The 14,592-nt window shown below is 52.8% G+C and overlaps 1 protein-coding gene across 1 annotated transcript in view; it reads left to right on the top strand.

The window, feature by feature from the left end:
• Itpk1 (inositol-tetrakisphosphate 1-kinase) overlaps positions 1-14,592 on the top strand; it is a 136,358-nt gene that overhangs the window by 111,836 nt on the left and 9,930 nt on the right. Inside the window, 4 exon segments of the mRNA XM_021202089.2 lie at positions 3,170-3,268; positions 3,754-3,794; positions 7,251-7,416; positions 12,672-12,739. Coding sequence (XP_021057748.1) covers positions 3,170-3,268; positions 3,754-3,794; positions 7,251-7,416; positions 12,672-12,739 — 374 coding nt within the window.

Raw genomic sequence — 14,592 nt, 5'->3', positions numbered from 1 at the left:
TGTGTGTGTGTGTGTGTGTGTGTGTGTGTGTGTGTGTGTGTGTGTGTGTGTGTATGCAGTATATATATACACATACACATACTGGTGGGTGTTGGGTCAGTCCTCTGATATGTTGACTGACCCTTGGCCACCCCTGATGTTTCCTCCCCCAGAAGCCATCGGCTGCCCGTAGCTCCTTAGTTAAGGGCTGCTTCTTGTGAGCCGCCGCCCCTCCAGTCTTGCTTGTTGACTGGCCTGATCTCACTCGGGCCTTCTTCAGGCTCCCACAGCTGCATCAAGTCCATGAGTGCAGTGGTCCGTCATGTCCTGAAGACGCTGTTTACCTCAGGCCTCCCAACCTCTGGCTTTGACAGTCTTCCTCCCTGTTCTTCCTCAGTGGTCTGGGGGTTGGGGGTGACATCAGTGTCCCATTTGTGGCCAAGCATTCCACTGGCACTCACTCTCTGTACTTAGTCCACTTGTGTGTGAGTCAGCCACCACCCTCAAGGATGCTGCTACCAGGGCGGTTGTGGTCAGAAGCATGGCCTTGAGTCAAGCAAGCTGCCTGGTGCAGCTCCCCAGCTGCATGGCTTGCCCACTGGAGAGCTCCATGCAAAGAGCGTCACCTTTCTTGCTGTTTCCTTCCCCCCCCCCCCCCCCCGTTTGTAAATTGGGAGGCAGGGATGCTTCCTTGGGAGGGAGGGCAGTGTGAGGGTGAGTGTGAACTGTGTCTGGCACAGAGCAAGAGTGTATTGAGATGTATCTGAGGGGCTGTGTAAAAGCCTGAGGGGGGCCCAGCAGGAAAGATGCTGACATCTCAGAAGCCAAACTCAGGTCATGCTGGTCTCCCAACTGAAAAGTCTGATGAGAAAAAGAAAAACAAAGAAAAAAAAAAAAAAGAAAGAAAAGAAAAGTCTAGTGAGGAAGTCTGGTCACTTTTACAGGACATGGTCTTGTCGGATCCCAGCAGCTTGGGTCTTCCTGAAAGAGGAGGACAGGCCAAACCCTGGGCCAGAGGTGTGAGTGGGCCGATGCTAGGCCAGGTACCCCCTCCTTAAGTCTCCTGCTCTCTGTCTGCAGAGTCCTCCAGGTTATTCAGATATGAGCATCACACCCTCTGACAGCAGGGTCTGCACTCTGCAGCACTCTTGTACTGTCTCAATCCTCCATAGACCACTGTGGTAGAAAGGCCTGCTGGTCACCTGCTGGGCCCTGGCTCAGGGTGGAATGCAGACCTAGGCCTCATTTGAATAAAGGCTTACAACTTTGCAGAAGGACCCACCCTTCCCAACCCCACCCCTGCTTTCTCTGCCATCTCTTCTGCTGAATCAGTAGGTCAGCCTGCTCTCCACCCTTCTCTCTCCGGACTATCATGGGACTTGGGGTGGTGCTTGATCCTGAGCCTCTGTTGGATCTATACAACTGGACACTGGGTGCCCCAGGTTGAAGGCAAAGGCATATGAGCGATTGCAGCAGTCTACAGATGCTGACTTCCAGCCCTCTCCCAGGGTCCCCAAGGAGTTGCAACCCCAAACTATCGTGCCTTCTTGGAGTTTGGACTTTGCCTAAGGAGAATGAGCTGAGAAGGGAGATTAAGCACTCTTTTTTTTTTTTTTTTTTTTTCTCGAGACAGGGTTTCTCTGTGTAGCCCTGGCTGTCCCGGAACTCACTCTGTAGACCAGGCTGGCCTTGAACTCAGAAATCCACTTGCCTCTGCCTCCCAAGTGCTGGGATTAAAGGCGTGCCCACCACGCCCTACTCTAAGCACTCTTTGTCTGTTCTGTTGTGTTTGTAGTTTTCCGTGAGGAAGGTGAGGCTGGGCCATGAATTAGCGTGCTCATGAGACAATAGCACTTGGCGGCTTACTCTGGGCTTGGTTCCCAAGTCTGTGGGTAGCAGGCTGCCCCTACTCCCACTAACACTCAGCCTTTCCAGGTGTCTGTGCCCGGTACAGGGTGGCCTCACCCCCTGGGAGCACACCATCATCTCAGCCATGGGGACCATGACAAGAAGCAACACTAAATAATCATCGGGGATTCAAAATACGTTTGCTTTCCCACCAATAATCTCCTTTGTCCTGATCTTGTTTAGCAGCAGAGGTACAAGGAAGTATGTGTAGAGCAAGTCGGCTTCCGTGGCTTTGCCCCATATCTAACAGTGTTAGAACCCATGGCGGGAGGGCAGAGAGATGGCTCAGCAGGAAAAGGTGCCTGCCACCAAGCCTGAAAACCTGAGTTCAGTCCCTACAACCCACATGGTAGAAGGAGGGAACTAACTCTGGCAAGTTATCCTTCGATCTTCACACATGCCCCATTCCGAACACACAAATAAAATTATTATTTTGTTTCATTTTATTTTATGTTTTGATTTTTCAAGACATGGTTTCTCAGGGTAACCCTAGTTGTCCTAGAACTCACTCTATAGACCAGGCTGGCCTCACACTCAGATCTTCCTGCCTCTGCCTCCCATGTACTGGGTCTAAAGGCATGCGCCACCACACTCAGCTATAAAATATTTCATAAAACAAAAAGGATCCACTGGCACGCACTGGAGGAGACAGTCACACCTTCTGAAACCAGTGGGTGTAGCAGGCCTGGGGCCTGTTGTGGACAGGGAGGGCTTAGAGATTAGGAGGCTGAGGTGAGCGCCAGATTCCTCTGTAAGGGGTTAGAGGGTGACTCTGCAGACTATTGGAGATGTCGGGGGCCAGGGTGGGGTGGGGTGGCATAGCATGGTGCAGCCTGTGCTCAGATCTAACCACATGACATTGTCATGAAACCAAGATACAGATTGGGAGGTGACAGCAATGCATTGGGTTAATTTCAGTGTACCAAGCAGTATCCTATTTGATAGCTCTCCATGTGTAAACATAGACTCAAAGACTAAGAATTTAGTAATTATAGCTGTAAAACCGTGGGGGTTTTCAGTGCACCTCACATTTTCCAGTTAGCGTATGAGAATTTTATGCTGACAGAGGGCTGGAGAGATGGTTCAGCCGTTAAAGGCTAGGCTCACAACCTAGCAGGGATTTTTATATTGACGGAAACAGTCATGGAAAATGTGAATGACCGTGCCGGGCTTATTGTGCACACATGCACACACGCACACAGGGCTGTGGGGTTGGGAGCTGTGGGGGTAGGTGTAGAGGGTGGCTCTGGCCAGTGTGCTGACCCAACTCCCCCTGCCTTAGATGACAGGATCTGCTCGCCGCCTTTCATGGAGCTCACGAGCCTGTGTGGGGAGGACACCATGAGGCTGNTGGAGCAGAACGGCTTGGCCTTCCCCTTCAGTATGTACACTGGGTCCGGGGTGGACATCACTACTGTGGGAGGAGCTTACAGGGCCCTGTAGATTTGAGCTCGCATGAAGCAATTGAAGGCCCTGGACGCCAAGAAAAGTATACAGCCCTGGGTCCCCACCTTTACCGGTACCTTGAGAGGGTCTTTGTGGGGTGGGCTGAAGGAACTCTTCCTATCTGGCCTGGAGGCATCTGTCTGTGTCGCTCTGAGGACAGGCAGTACTCAACGCCTGCCAGCGACTGTCTTCTCCTTAGTCCTAGTCCCCACCGGCCCTTTGTGCCTTTTTGAGAGTTCCCCACAACCCTAAAAGCCCCTGGTCTCACCCAATATCAGTATCTAAGCAAGGCTAGGCCTGCTTGATGCTTAGACAGGGGTGGGAGGTAGGTTTCCTATCCAGAGGGCCCTGGTCCCCCTTGTCTGGCCATGTGGTTACCAGGCCCACTAACCCCTCTGTGCTTCTCTCTCCCCAATGTAGTTTGCAAAACCAGAGTGGCTCATGGCACCAACTCTCATGAGGTGAGTGGAAGACTTTCCTATCCATGTATCATCCCCCTGTCTGCCCATCGAGCTCTCTGGGCCCCTGCTCAGTTCTGTTGCTAGAGCCACGCCTGCTTCTGCTGCTCACTGTCCTGTTCTGAGTAGCCACGCCTTGGAGTGTAGCTCAGCAGAAGAACCGCTGTGGCTCTGTCCTGCCTCCCACTTCACCCAACTTCCTGTCCCTACCCACTCAGAACCTACCTTGGAGCCTGGTTCAGTCTGCCCAGGATGCTGTGCACGCTGCCAGCTGGGCACACATAGCATCTTGCAGCTCAGAGGGCCACGAGCTGCATCTGGTAAGAGCATACCACGGGCCACCCTCTTGGTGCATCCTCACATCTCGCTTTGCATGTCTGAGAGGAGATAGTGCACCCCCACGAGGGCTCGCAAGAGAGACCCATCCTTAAGACCTCATCCAAGCCTTACACCTACAGATGCCATCCCACTGGGGTAAGGGCCTCCATGTATGATGTGTTTGGTAGACACACATATGCAGTTTGTAGCAGAGCCAACAGAAATCACACCAGACTGATGTGTCCTTGGTTTCCTGGCCTGGGGTCCATCCGTGATAGGTGCTGGCTGGACTCCCAAAGAGGCATTTGAGAGGAATGTCTCAGTCCTGCTGGAGGAGATTTGAGGAGAGAGCCCACACCTCCAGTATGCTGAGACCCTCCCTCCCTTCTGCATGGGTGCCCCCTATATCTTAGTGTAAAGGAGTCTTGCCCCAATACCAGTACAGTGTCTGGAGAGACACTTTGGGGTCATGGGGACATTAAGGACTTAGAGGCAAGAGGGGCAGTGGCTGTGCAGACTACCCTTAGGTCCCTGTAGTGTTCTTAGCAAGGCCCCACGTTCTCAAGGGTGACCTAAGTAGCCCTGTGGGGAAAGCCTTCCTGATAACCCTACTGGCAGAAGTGCTCCCCGAGAGAAGACTAAAAATGGAAGCCCAGATACCATGACTTTTTCCAGATCTAGGTCATTTTCATCTCCTGGCAGATGTTTACGGAGAAATGTCTATAAACAGTGTCAGAACACCAGGGGACAGGCTGTGCCAGGGGGTGGCCCTGCCATGGGAAGCCATCATCAGCTGCAAGGACAGCTGTCTGCTAATGGCAAGAGCCATGTGGGGGTATCCTGGCTGCTTGGGTCCCCAGCTGCAGCAACACCCCAAGGTGCTTTTCTAAGTAAGCCAGGCAGGAAGCAGGCAAGCTCCAGAGCAGCCGCAGCGCCGTTCCCGTCACCACCGAATAGCTCCTCTGTGGCAGAGGGGAACCCAGCCTCAGGATAGCACACAGCCGGCACTACTGGCAGTGTTATGCGTTGCCTGACGTGCACCTCCAGTTGCTATGCCTCTCTGATGATCTGCCCACTTTTTAATCACTGGGGATTTGACAGTTATAGGGCGAGGGAGTCGCTGGGTAGCTTGCCACAGAGCCTGGCTCACAGCTGCTCCAAGGATGGAATTTAGCACTCCATCAGATTGGGGCAGTGCTGGGTCACTGACAGTCAACCCTAGGCGAGGTCATCACCCCCCAGGGAGGCCATCTGGCTCTCAGGTATGTGCAGAAGTTTGCAGGCACGCACACACATCCTCTGTTGCTATCTCAGCGCCAGGCGCTCTCCCAGTCCACAGCCATTGTTGGGCACAAGAAGACCCATTGCATTTGGAGGTCTGGAGGACAGAGGCAGGGGGAGACAGGAAGTTTGTCCCCAGAGAATATCTTATGTGGAATGGGCGGGGGGGGGGGGAACCAGTGCCTCCTATCTCCTATCAGGGGTATCCAGTGGCATCGAGTTTATCAAGGGTGGAAATGAAGCTGCAAAGAGGGAGCTTCTCACGGGGTCCTCATGTGTATCCCAGCCTGGTGATCCATGCCTCTGCCTTCCCCAGCTCCATCACCAGCCCTCACTAATCTGTTTGCTTCTATGGACCTAGAACCCAGTGCACACACATGAGCTCCACGGGGCAGTCAGTCCTCCCTCCCTCCCTCCCTCCCCACTTACAGAAGCTACATAACACAATCTATCAAAGCCCTATCTATCTACCTACACTAGTAGACACTGCTTGTAGCAAGAAGAGTGGGGCTTAGCTGGTCTGTGCTGGGTAGTGCGTCCTAGCACTGGGGGCTTCAGTCTGTCGGGTCTACAGCATCTGTGTTCCGAGCTGCTTCCCACACTGTTGCCTCGTTCTTGTAAGAAGGTTGAGAGGACATCTGTTCATACCTCACTCCCGGCCCGGCACACACTGGTGTTTCCACATGGCTTGGATTCTGGCTTCTGTCCTGCCCAGCTGGGCTTCAGGCACACTATGGTTCTGTAGTGGCTGACCTGAGGGTGACAGTTGGTCAGGTGGCCATCTTTCCGGGACCATTAGCCTTGCTTAGTGACCCCGGAATGTGCCTGAGCTCTCTCCTGGCTATGTAGTGAGTGACGTTGCTCAAGCCACTACTTCAGGTGAGCTGGGACAACCCCCTGGTCTCATCATCCTCAGGGCCGGTCATGCCAGACTATCCATACCCAGCTTGTGATGGAGTAGAAGAGGATCCAGTTGTCCTCCCCACCACACTCAGCCCCCATCAGAGCCTCCTTCAGCATGTTGGTCCCTAGAGGAGCTTGAGGCTAGGACAAAGTTGTATTCCAGTTGGCTGAGTATCATGTGACTGTGATAGGGCATATCAAGGTGCCAGGCAGACCCAATTCCAACCCAGCCTCACTCTCCTGCAGATCGCTCACTGATGCATATGGGGCCTCAGTTTCCTTATCTGTAAAGGTGTATCAGTGTGTCCATCTCAGGCACCGTAAGGATGGCCCCTAGGCACCTAGTGCTTGTAGTAAAGTTATAACAAGAGGCCACTCTGACCAAAGGCCTCCTACTCCTGGCCGGCAGCGTCTGCTTCCTGTCGCCTCCCTTTTGGGTCTCTGTGGAAGAGCCTCCAGGTGTTATAAGCAATGAGTAACACCCAACCTGGGGATCCCTGTTCCCCAGGATTGCAGTGACTAATGATCTCAGGAGCTCTGGAGTCCACAGTCTGCTCAGCTTTATGTGGCAGACACAGTAGATTCAAGATTTCCCAACTCGAACAACACAGCTACCAAGTTCACAGGTGTTCCTGCACCCTGTCCCACTTGCTTTGCCTCAAAACTCTTTGAAAGTCCTCAAAGAGGGACTCATTGTCCCTGTATTAGAAAGTCCTCAAAGAGGGACTCATTGTCCCTGTATTAGAGGGACCCTCTGGAGAGCAGCCTCGCACTCCTTGGAGGAGCCCTTCACATCCTCCTTGGAGGATGCTTACCTCCATCCATCTTGGGCACCAGCTCTTCGCCACAGGGCCAGGGAGTGGTCATGGTGGGGTCGCCTGGGAAGGTGACAAGCCATCTTGTTGGAGATTGGCAGCTGATGGACTCTGATGCAGCCTTTGGTCCTTGTTTCCCCAGATGGCCATTGTGTTTAACCAAGAGGGCCTGANTGCCATCCAACCTCCCTGTGTGGTCCAGAACTTCATCAACCACAATGCTGTNCTGTACAAGGTGTTTGTGGTGGGCGAGTCCTACACAGTGGTCCAGAGACCCTCACTCAAGAACTTCTCTGCAGGCACATCAGGTAATCCACTGCTCCTGATTTTGTCACTCTGTGCCAAACCCTGGGGCAGAGCGGAAATGGATACCCAGTGTCTGTCTCCTGGTCTTCCTTGTTATTTTCGGATTAGTGAGAGATGACCTTGGTTGAAAGATTTGTATGGTATATATAGATAGATTAAAAATGGGTCCTGGCCGGGCGGTGGTGGCACACGCCTTTAATCCCAGCACTCCGGGAGGCAGAAGCAGGCGGATTTCTGAGTTCAAGGACAGCCAGGGCTACACAGAGAAACCCTGACTCGAAAAACCAAAAAAAAAAAAAGGGTCCTGAAGAGCCATCGAGAGACCCTGTGCTGTAGGCACTGTGGGGTTCCATCCCTCAGAGCTGCCACCGACTCCAAGAAATTTCTAGAAGCTTCTTATCCCCAGGAAGGTCCCTTGGCCCACCCAGTGATGATGCCCAGGAGGAGTACGCCACAGTGGGTGTGGCCAACCCATTGTGGGACGTGAAGGAGGGAGATGACTGCTGACCCACTGCATTGCATGCCACCCTTGCCTAGTGTGTCTAATTAGCCAAAAGGGGACCCCAGTCTGAATTACCTGGAGTTTCTGAAACTGTCAAGGTGTGCCAGGGCTTCCATAGCAGGCTGTAGTTATCTAGTCACAAAGATCCCTGTGGAGGACCTCAGGCAAGTCCCAGCAGGCATAATCACTCACCCTTACCACCCATGCCTCAGCGAACTTCCCCGAACCGATGGGCGGGGCCCTAGTGTCTCTGAGATGTCACATGGTAGAGGTGTTTACATGACTACTTGTCCCCGAGGGTCTTGGAGAAGGCTCTCAGGAATCAGCCTTGGGCTCCGTGGAAGAGCCCCTCCCTCTCATGCTCACTCCTCCATCCATCCTGGACATCCACTGTTTGGGGCCAGTTAAAGATGTGCTGACACTGGAGCTGCTCAAAAGAATGTTCTAGCAATCCTGAAGGCCCCTCTTAGGCAGGTTCCAGAGGTTTGTGGGTCACAGCAATGCCTTTAGAAAGAGCATGGCTCAGTCTCACTGGGGGGTTCTTGGATAATAGATTCCCCTGTGCCTGAAGGAAAGAGCTATCCTAAGCTCCGCCAGCTCCGGATAAGCAAGCAAAGCCTCCCTCAAGGCCCCAGAAGGCTCTGTGGCCAGGACTTCCTGCCGTCATGCCTTTAGGGCTTGGTACAGCTTCTTCAGCTCTCCACTCTGAACCTTCTCCCTATGCTGAGACCAGGTAGTTTGGGACAGTCCCATCCTGACACGGGTCCCAGCTGAGACCATACAACGAGGACAGTGATAGACAACAGGTGTGTCACGTGTACCACCCAGAGACATTCTTGCAGACTGTGGGACACAGGAGATTAAGGTTTTTACAAAAACATTTATTTGCCCAATTTTAAAAATACACCCATTGAACCCATGAAAACACACACACACACACACACACACACACACACACACACACGAGACAGACAGACAGACAGACATGCCTTGCGTATGGCACTCCCTTTCCTTCCAGATCATTTCATCTCTGAATGAAATGAGGGGTCTGATCTCCTTTCTTCCTCCCACAAAAGCATGTTTGTTCACTGCCTCCTCCTCCTCTTCCTGGTTGTAAAGCACGAGGCCAGTTTCCGCCTTGGCACTGGGAGCCGGGGAATGATAAAAGCAAGAGCAGTCGGTGCTTCTTCTCTTGTGACAGTTTCTAGGCCACGAAGTACCCTGAGGCATAAAATTCGGAGGTGGGCTAGGAATCAGAGTGGCTTTGAGTGGGCCTGTCTGATCAGGAAATGGCACACAGTTCTAGCTTTGGCCTGCCTGTTCTTAGCCTGACCAAGAAGACCTCAGGCTTCAACAGCCCTTTCTCCTGACTAGAACTAGAAAGGGGGCTTTGAGGATTCTTTCTAGAGCCCACTCAACCTTGCAGCCCCCACCCACTGTGTGACAGGGCCCTCAGCTTCCCATGTGCAACCTGGGAGATAGATCTGCCTTAGGGTTGTTCTGGACATGGGATACAGATAGACAAGGGCCCTTTCACTCCATAGCTACCATTTTTCTCTGATTCTCATATGCATTTCTGTCCTTTGCATGTCAAGGTCCAAAGTCAATGTGTGACTTATATAGCCCATGGTACCTTACAGGGTAGGTACCTGGACTGGAACCCAGAGAGTTTACTAAGAAAGCCAGCATCGGTTTGTGCCAGCCACTAGGGATGGGATGTGTTCATGTTCTCTACCTTTGGTTCACACTCTAGGTCAGTGATTCTTAAGATATCGTGCATATCAGATATTTAAATTATGATTCATAACAGTAGTAAAGTTACAATTAGGAAGTAGCAACGAAAATAATTGTATGGTTGAGGTCATCCCGGCATGAAGAATTACATTAAAGGGTCGCAGCATTAGGAGGGTTGAGAGCCACAGTTCTAGGTAGCTCTCAGCATCTTCTTCCAGTTTCTCTTTCATCTTGTACCTTGGCCCTGAAGCCACATTGCCTTGGGCTCCTAGCTTTGTGTAAGGACTCTACTCCCCTCTCCCTCCAGGTCCTAAGGGTGCATAAAAGAACTGTGCCTCTTATTTATTTGAAAGGATAATAAACATCTCCAGGGTTGTCCCAGTCCTTTGATGCTATTGCAGGGTGAGTGTGGTATGCAAATGAGTGGGTGGGGCCATGCTTTGTGCTCTCCAAGAAGACTGCAGATGCAGGTAACCTGGCTTACACGTCTGTAGTTTACTGAGCTGACTCCAAGACACCTAAAGACATTTGATGCTGCTTTTATTGAACATGCCATAAACTCACATGGGTGGCGTGCTAGAGGGCCAGGCAAGCAGGTTCATTAACAGTGTGTGTTCCCATGAGGAATAACAACATATGGGGGAGACGTAACTGGAGGACCGGTTTTATTGGAGATAAAGGCTTCAGAGGACATATAGGCAAGTGCTAGGACACCAGGTTGAAGGGTGAGAGAGCCCTGTGAGAAAGGCTAAGCAGGGCAGGGTACAGGCACCTCTGCAGAGTCGTATTCAATGACAGGATGCACCATGGGGATAGATGGGAGACCAAACATGAAGGCTGAAAGCAGCAAGGTCATAACCTGCATTGTTGAGGTACCTGGGCCAGTCTGGTCATTCACCCTCCCTTTGAGTCTGTTCTGTCTCCCTGAGAGCAGAACCACCCAGAGACCATCATCCTGGCCTCCCGCTCTTATTGGACGTTTGAGGTGGTCCCCAAGCTAAGTGTTTGGGAGACTAGTCCAGGAGCAGTCAGTGGCTAGGCTCCCAAATTTATCAGTGCTCCCGGGAGCAAGAACCTTGCTGCTAAGTGTAGAGAGCAAGGCCCAGGCCCCACCTATCTGTTAGCAGAACCAGCTATCTCAAAGCTTCCTAAGGAGCCAGGCGCCAGGGCTCTTCGCTGGGGCTAGACTCCTGACCCATCTCAACTCCTCTCAGTCTCTTGCTGACAGGCATGGCTGGAATCTGCTCACCCCCTGCATCCTGGTTATGCAGAGGTGCCTTAGCCGGGGGGCATCTCTTGCTTAGTGGTCCTCAGGCCAGAGTGCCCCAGGCCAGCAGTGGCAGTCAGAGTCAGGGCAGTTTCCCTTTGAGGTATCTGTACATTTGATCAGTCTGTGTGAAGCTGTTAAGGACACATCTGTCCAGTGAAACAGACATCACAAGTCTCTGGTGCTGCCTCTTCCTAGCACCAGCCAAGCCTCTGCGTGCTCCGTGCAGGCTCCTACAGGCTTCCCACACTCCCTGAGCATTACTGTGTCTACCTGCTCCCGGTGGCCTGTCCTCACACCTCAGGCCTGCTCTGTTCTTTCGGCCTTTGCTCTTGAAGACCTGTAGAGACTTGGGTGGGAGGTACCCCGAGTTCAGGACACCCCAGGAGAAGGTCGGCAATGCCTATAGAAGGCCAGAGAGCATCCTAAGACCAGCCTTTGGCCTGTCAAGCTCCGCCCACCATTCCTGAAGGTTCACCTGTGCCCCAGGGCAGGGACCAGTGGGCGTGCTTGACACAAGTCCCGCAGGGTGTTTATTTTTCCCAGGCTCCTCCCCAGGACCATCTCTCATGCCCCCTGTCTGGACTGGCTCTGGTCGGAGCAGCGGGAGGACTGTCGGGCACACCGGGGTGGCCAGGGGCCTCTGTGCCCCACTAGCGGGAAGGATGCCAGGTACTTCAGCGCCTGCCTGCTTGGCTCTGCCTGAATCACTTCCTTGTGCATGATTTTTATGGCGCCGTAGAGTCATGGGGCTGCTGGGGGGTCATGGCAGCCACTACAGGCACCTGAGCCCTGGCACACACGCCCTCAGCCCGTGTTCAACCTGTCCTAGTACTCGGGGGCCTGGGTCCCAGGGGTGATCACCATGTCCTGCAGAGTGGGGGTCCATGACACCTCTTTTGCAAGAATTTGAGCAAGGGTTGTCAGGACCCCTTGGGGGTGGCTTCCAGCCCAGATTGGGCCTGTGCTATTCTTGGTGGGAGTGGGGCTATGAGGGGGTAATGGCCAGAACTCAACCCCTAGGCTTGTGGTTTTGTGATTCTCGCCCTAGCGTGTCCATGCTTCCAAGTGCTTGAGAACATCGCAAACTGTGCAGCCAAGCTTACATCTCCCCAGAGCAATCATGGCTTACACCTCAAGGACATTCGTACGAGGGGAATAAATGGACGCACCATCACATTCTTGGGACTGAGCCGCCTCTCTGGCGTCCAGTGGGGCTGAGGGATTGTGGGCGGCAGCAGATAGGACATGTGGTGCGGAGGTCTGAGACTGGGGCATTGCAAGGCTTTCCTGGGTGAGCCTGTGGAAGCCTTGCCCGGGTTCCTATTAAGTAGTTGGGAACCTTTGTCTGTTAAGCTCACATATGAGTGGCCACTTGATTGGGGGTACCTGGCCCAAATGGCTTTTGGTAGGCTTCTTCTCTCAGGGCACTCCAGACCTTTGATATCTGGGTGTACCGTGCCTTCACCTCCATTGCCCTCCTCTTTCCAGCCTCCCGTGCCTATACTTATGGCCTGCCCAGCCTTAGGTGCCGTACGATGGTAGTGAAGGTGCCCCAGTAAACCATTTTTATGTGGGAAGACAAATTGAAGGTCCTGATGGATGCACATCTCTGTGTGATGTGGGAGCATAGCTCCCAAGAACCCAGGGCTGAGCCAGAGGCCACCCAGCGCGTGACTGGGGTGGTGCTGCCCCCTGGTGTTGGTATTTCGGTCTCCTGGTCTGATTCACCCTGTGACTTCTGTTTTTTTCAGATCGTGAGTCCATCTTCTTCAATAGCCACAATGTGTCAAAGCCGGAGTCTTCATCAGTCCTCACTGAGGTATGTCTCTCGTCCATGGCAGCCTGTCAAGGGGGCTCAGCTGAGCTGTTTAGAAAGGCCCACACAGTCATATATCAGTGGGCTTCACGGTCGTGTGTGTGTGTGTGTGTGTGTGTGTGTGTGTGTGTGTGTGTGTGTGTGTGTGTGTGTGTAAGGGGAGCATTGAGGACCTAGTGAGGACGGCTTTCAGTGAGTCAGCTTCTCCCTTCTGCCATCATGGCTGGGACATCAGTATGTCAGGTTTAGTGGGGGTACTTGGTGGCCTCACATCACACAGCTTTACAGAAATGACAACCAGCTTAGAGATGTCACTGGCCGAGTTCATACAGAGGCAAGCAGGGATTATCCTCACCTATCTAATTGCAAAGTTGAGAGTCTTCTAGAAATTTCCTTCCTTGATAGTGGCAAAAGTACCTTGGGCTACAACCTTCTGTCCCCCACAGAAGTCTGGCTTTAGGTTTCCTCTGTGGGGGAGTCATGTGTTCTGGGAGCTCAGAGTATGTCCTTCTTCCTCTCCTGGTTGTACTCAATGACAAAAGCTGCCAGTGACTCATACCTAACCTCGTTCCAGGCCCCTGGCCTGGCCTCAGGTGCCTGACCTCTGACCTCAGCAGCCCAGCAGTTCCTTTCTGGCCTCAGAGTCACAGATCCACCTGCCTCTGCCTCCTGAGCGCTGGGATTAAAGGTGTGTGCCACCAGCATGGCTAGTTCCTTGTTTATGCTTCCTTTGAAGATGCCACTGTGAGCCAAGAGATAAAGCATGGCTTTGACAAGACCTGGAAAGATAGCTCTGTCCCTTGGGATATAGATTAATGTCGTCCCCCTAGAACAAATAGGGAAGCCTCGGACCATCAGACTTGTTTTAACTTTTTATTACTGTGTGTTCATGTGCGTGTGTGTGTGTGTGTGTGTGTGTGTGTGTGTGTGTGTAAGTGTGTGTGTGTAAGTGTTGTGGAGCTGGTGGTTCTTCCCACCCCACCTGTATGTGTGTTCTGTGAAAGGAACTCGGCTCTGAGCCACCTCATCCCCCAGACCACCACATCTCAAGCAGACTCACAGAGCTGGCTATGCACACTGAGAAATATAAGCAGGGCCGTGTATGTGGGAAGGCTTTCTTCTCCTCATGTCAGAATCACTGACATCTAGGCCCCTGGGAATCCAGCTCATCTGGTGGCAGAAGGGAGTTGGCCTTTCACAGGCTCCCTGAGAGGCTGTCCCTGTGGGTGTTCTTGCGTAGTGTAGCACTGCTGGCCACTGGGGCTCTTACCAGCCAGTGCCAGAGGGATGCTTTAAGGGCTGGGAAGTCTCCCTCCTTGAATCATTGCCTGTTGGCCTGCTTCTTCTTCTGAGGAGTGGAGAGAGTCTACTACACCACAAGGTCCTTCCCCACACCCGAGGCCTTCGAGTACTCCAGATTTCCACTCACCACACCGAGCCCTTCAGAGCTGACATCTTGTGGTACAGAACGACACACACAGCCTTTGCCCCCGGGGACATTACCCTCCAGGATGCCAGTAAGCTGTACTGGAAGCCGATTCAATTCCCAGGAACCAGTGGCCAGAGCACACCCCACTCCTCACCCTCCTGCCCCAAGGAGTGCCATGCAGGGACACCCGATAACCTTGAAGGCCCACCTCATCCTTAGGCAATGCCTTTGAAAACAGGCCTCGCTGCTCCCTAAGCTTTTAGACCATGGACACCTTTCACCATTGAGAGTGAGTTCAAGGGATTATTGAGCATAGCTCCCAGCGGGTAGCTCAGTGGCTCTCTCTTCTCTTCTCTTCTCTTCTCTTCTCTTCTCTTCTCTTCTCTTCTCTTCTCTTCTCTTCTCTTCTCTTCTCTTCTCTCCCTCC

The sequence above is a fragment of the Mus pahari genome, chromosome 7 (assembly GCF_900095145.1).
Source record: "Mus pahari chromosome 7, PAHARI_EIJ_v1.1, whole genome shotgun sequence".
In the NCBI taxonomy this organism is placed as follows: domain Eukaryota; kingdom Metazoa; phylum Chordata; class Mammalia; order Rodentia; family Muridae; genus Mus; species Mus pahari.
Note: the sequence above shows the minus strand (reverse complement) of the source record. Positions and strands in the feature narration are given on the sequence as shown.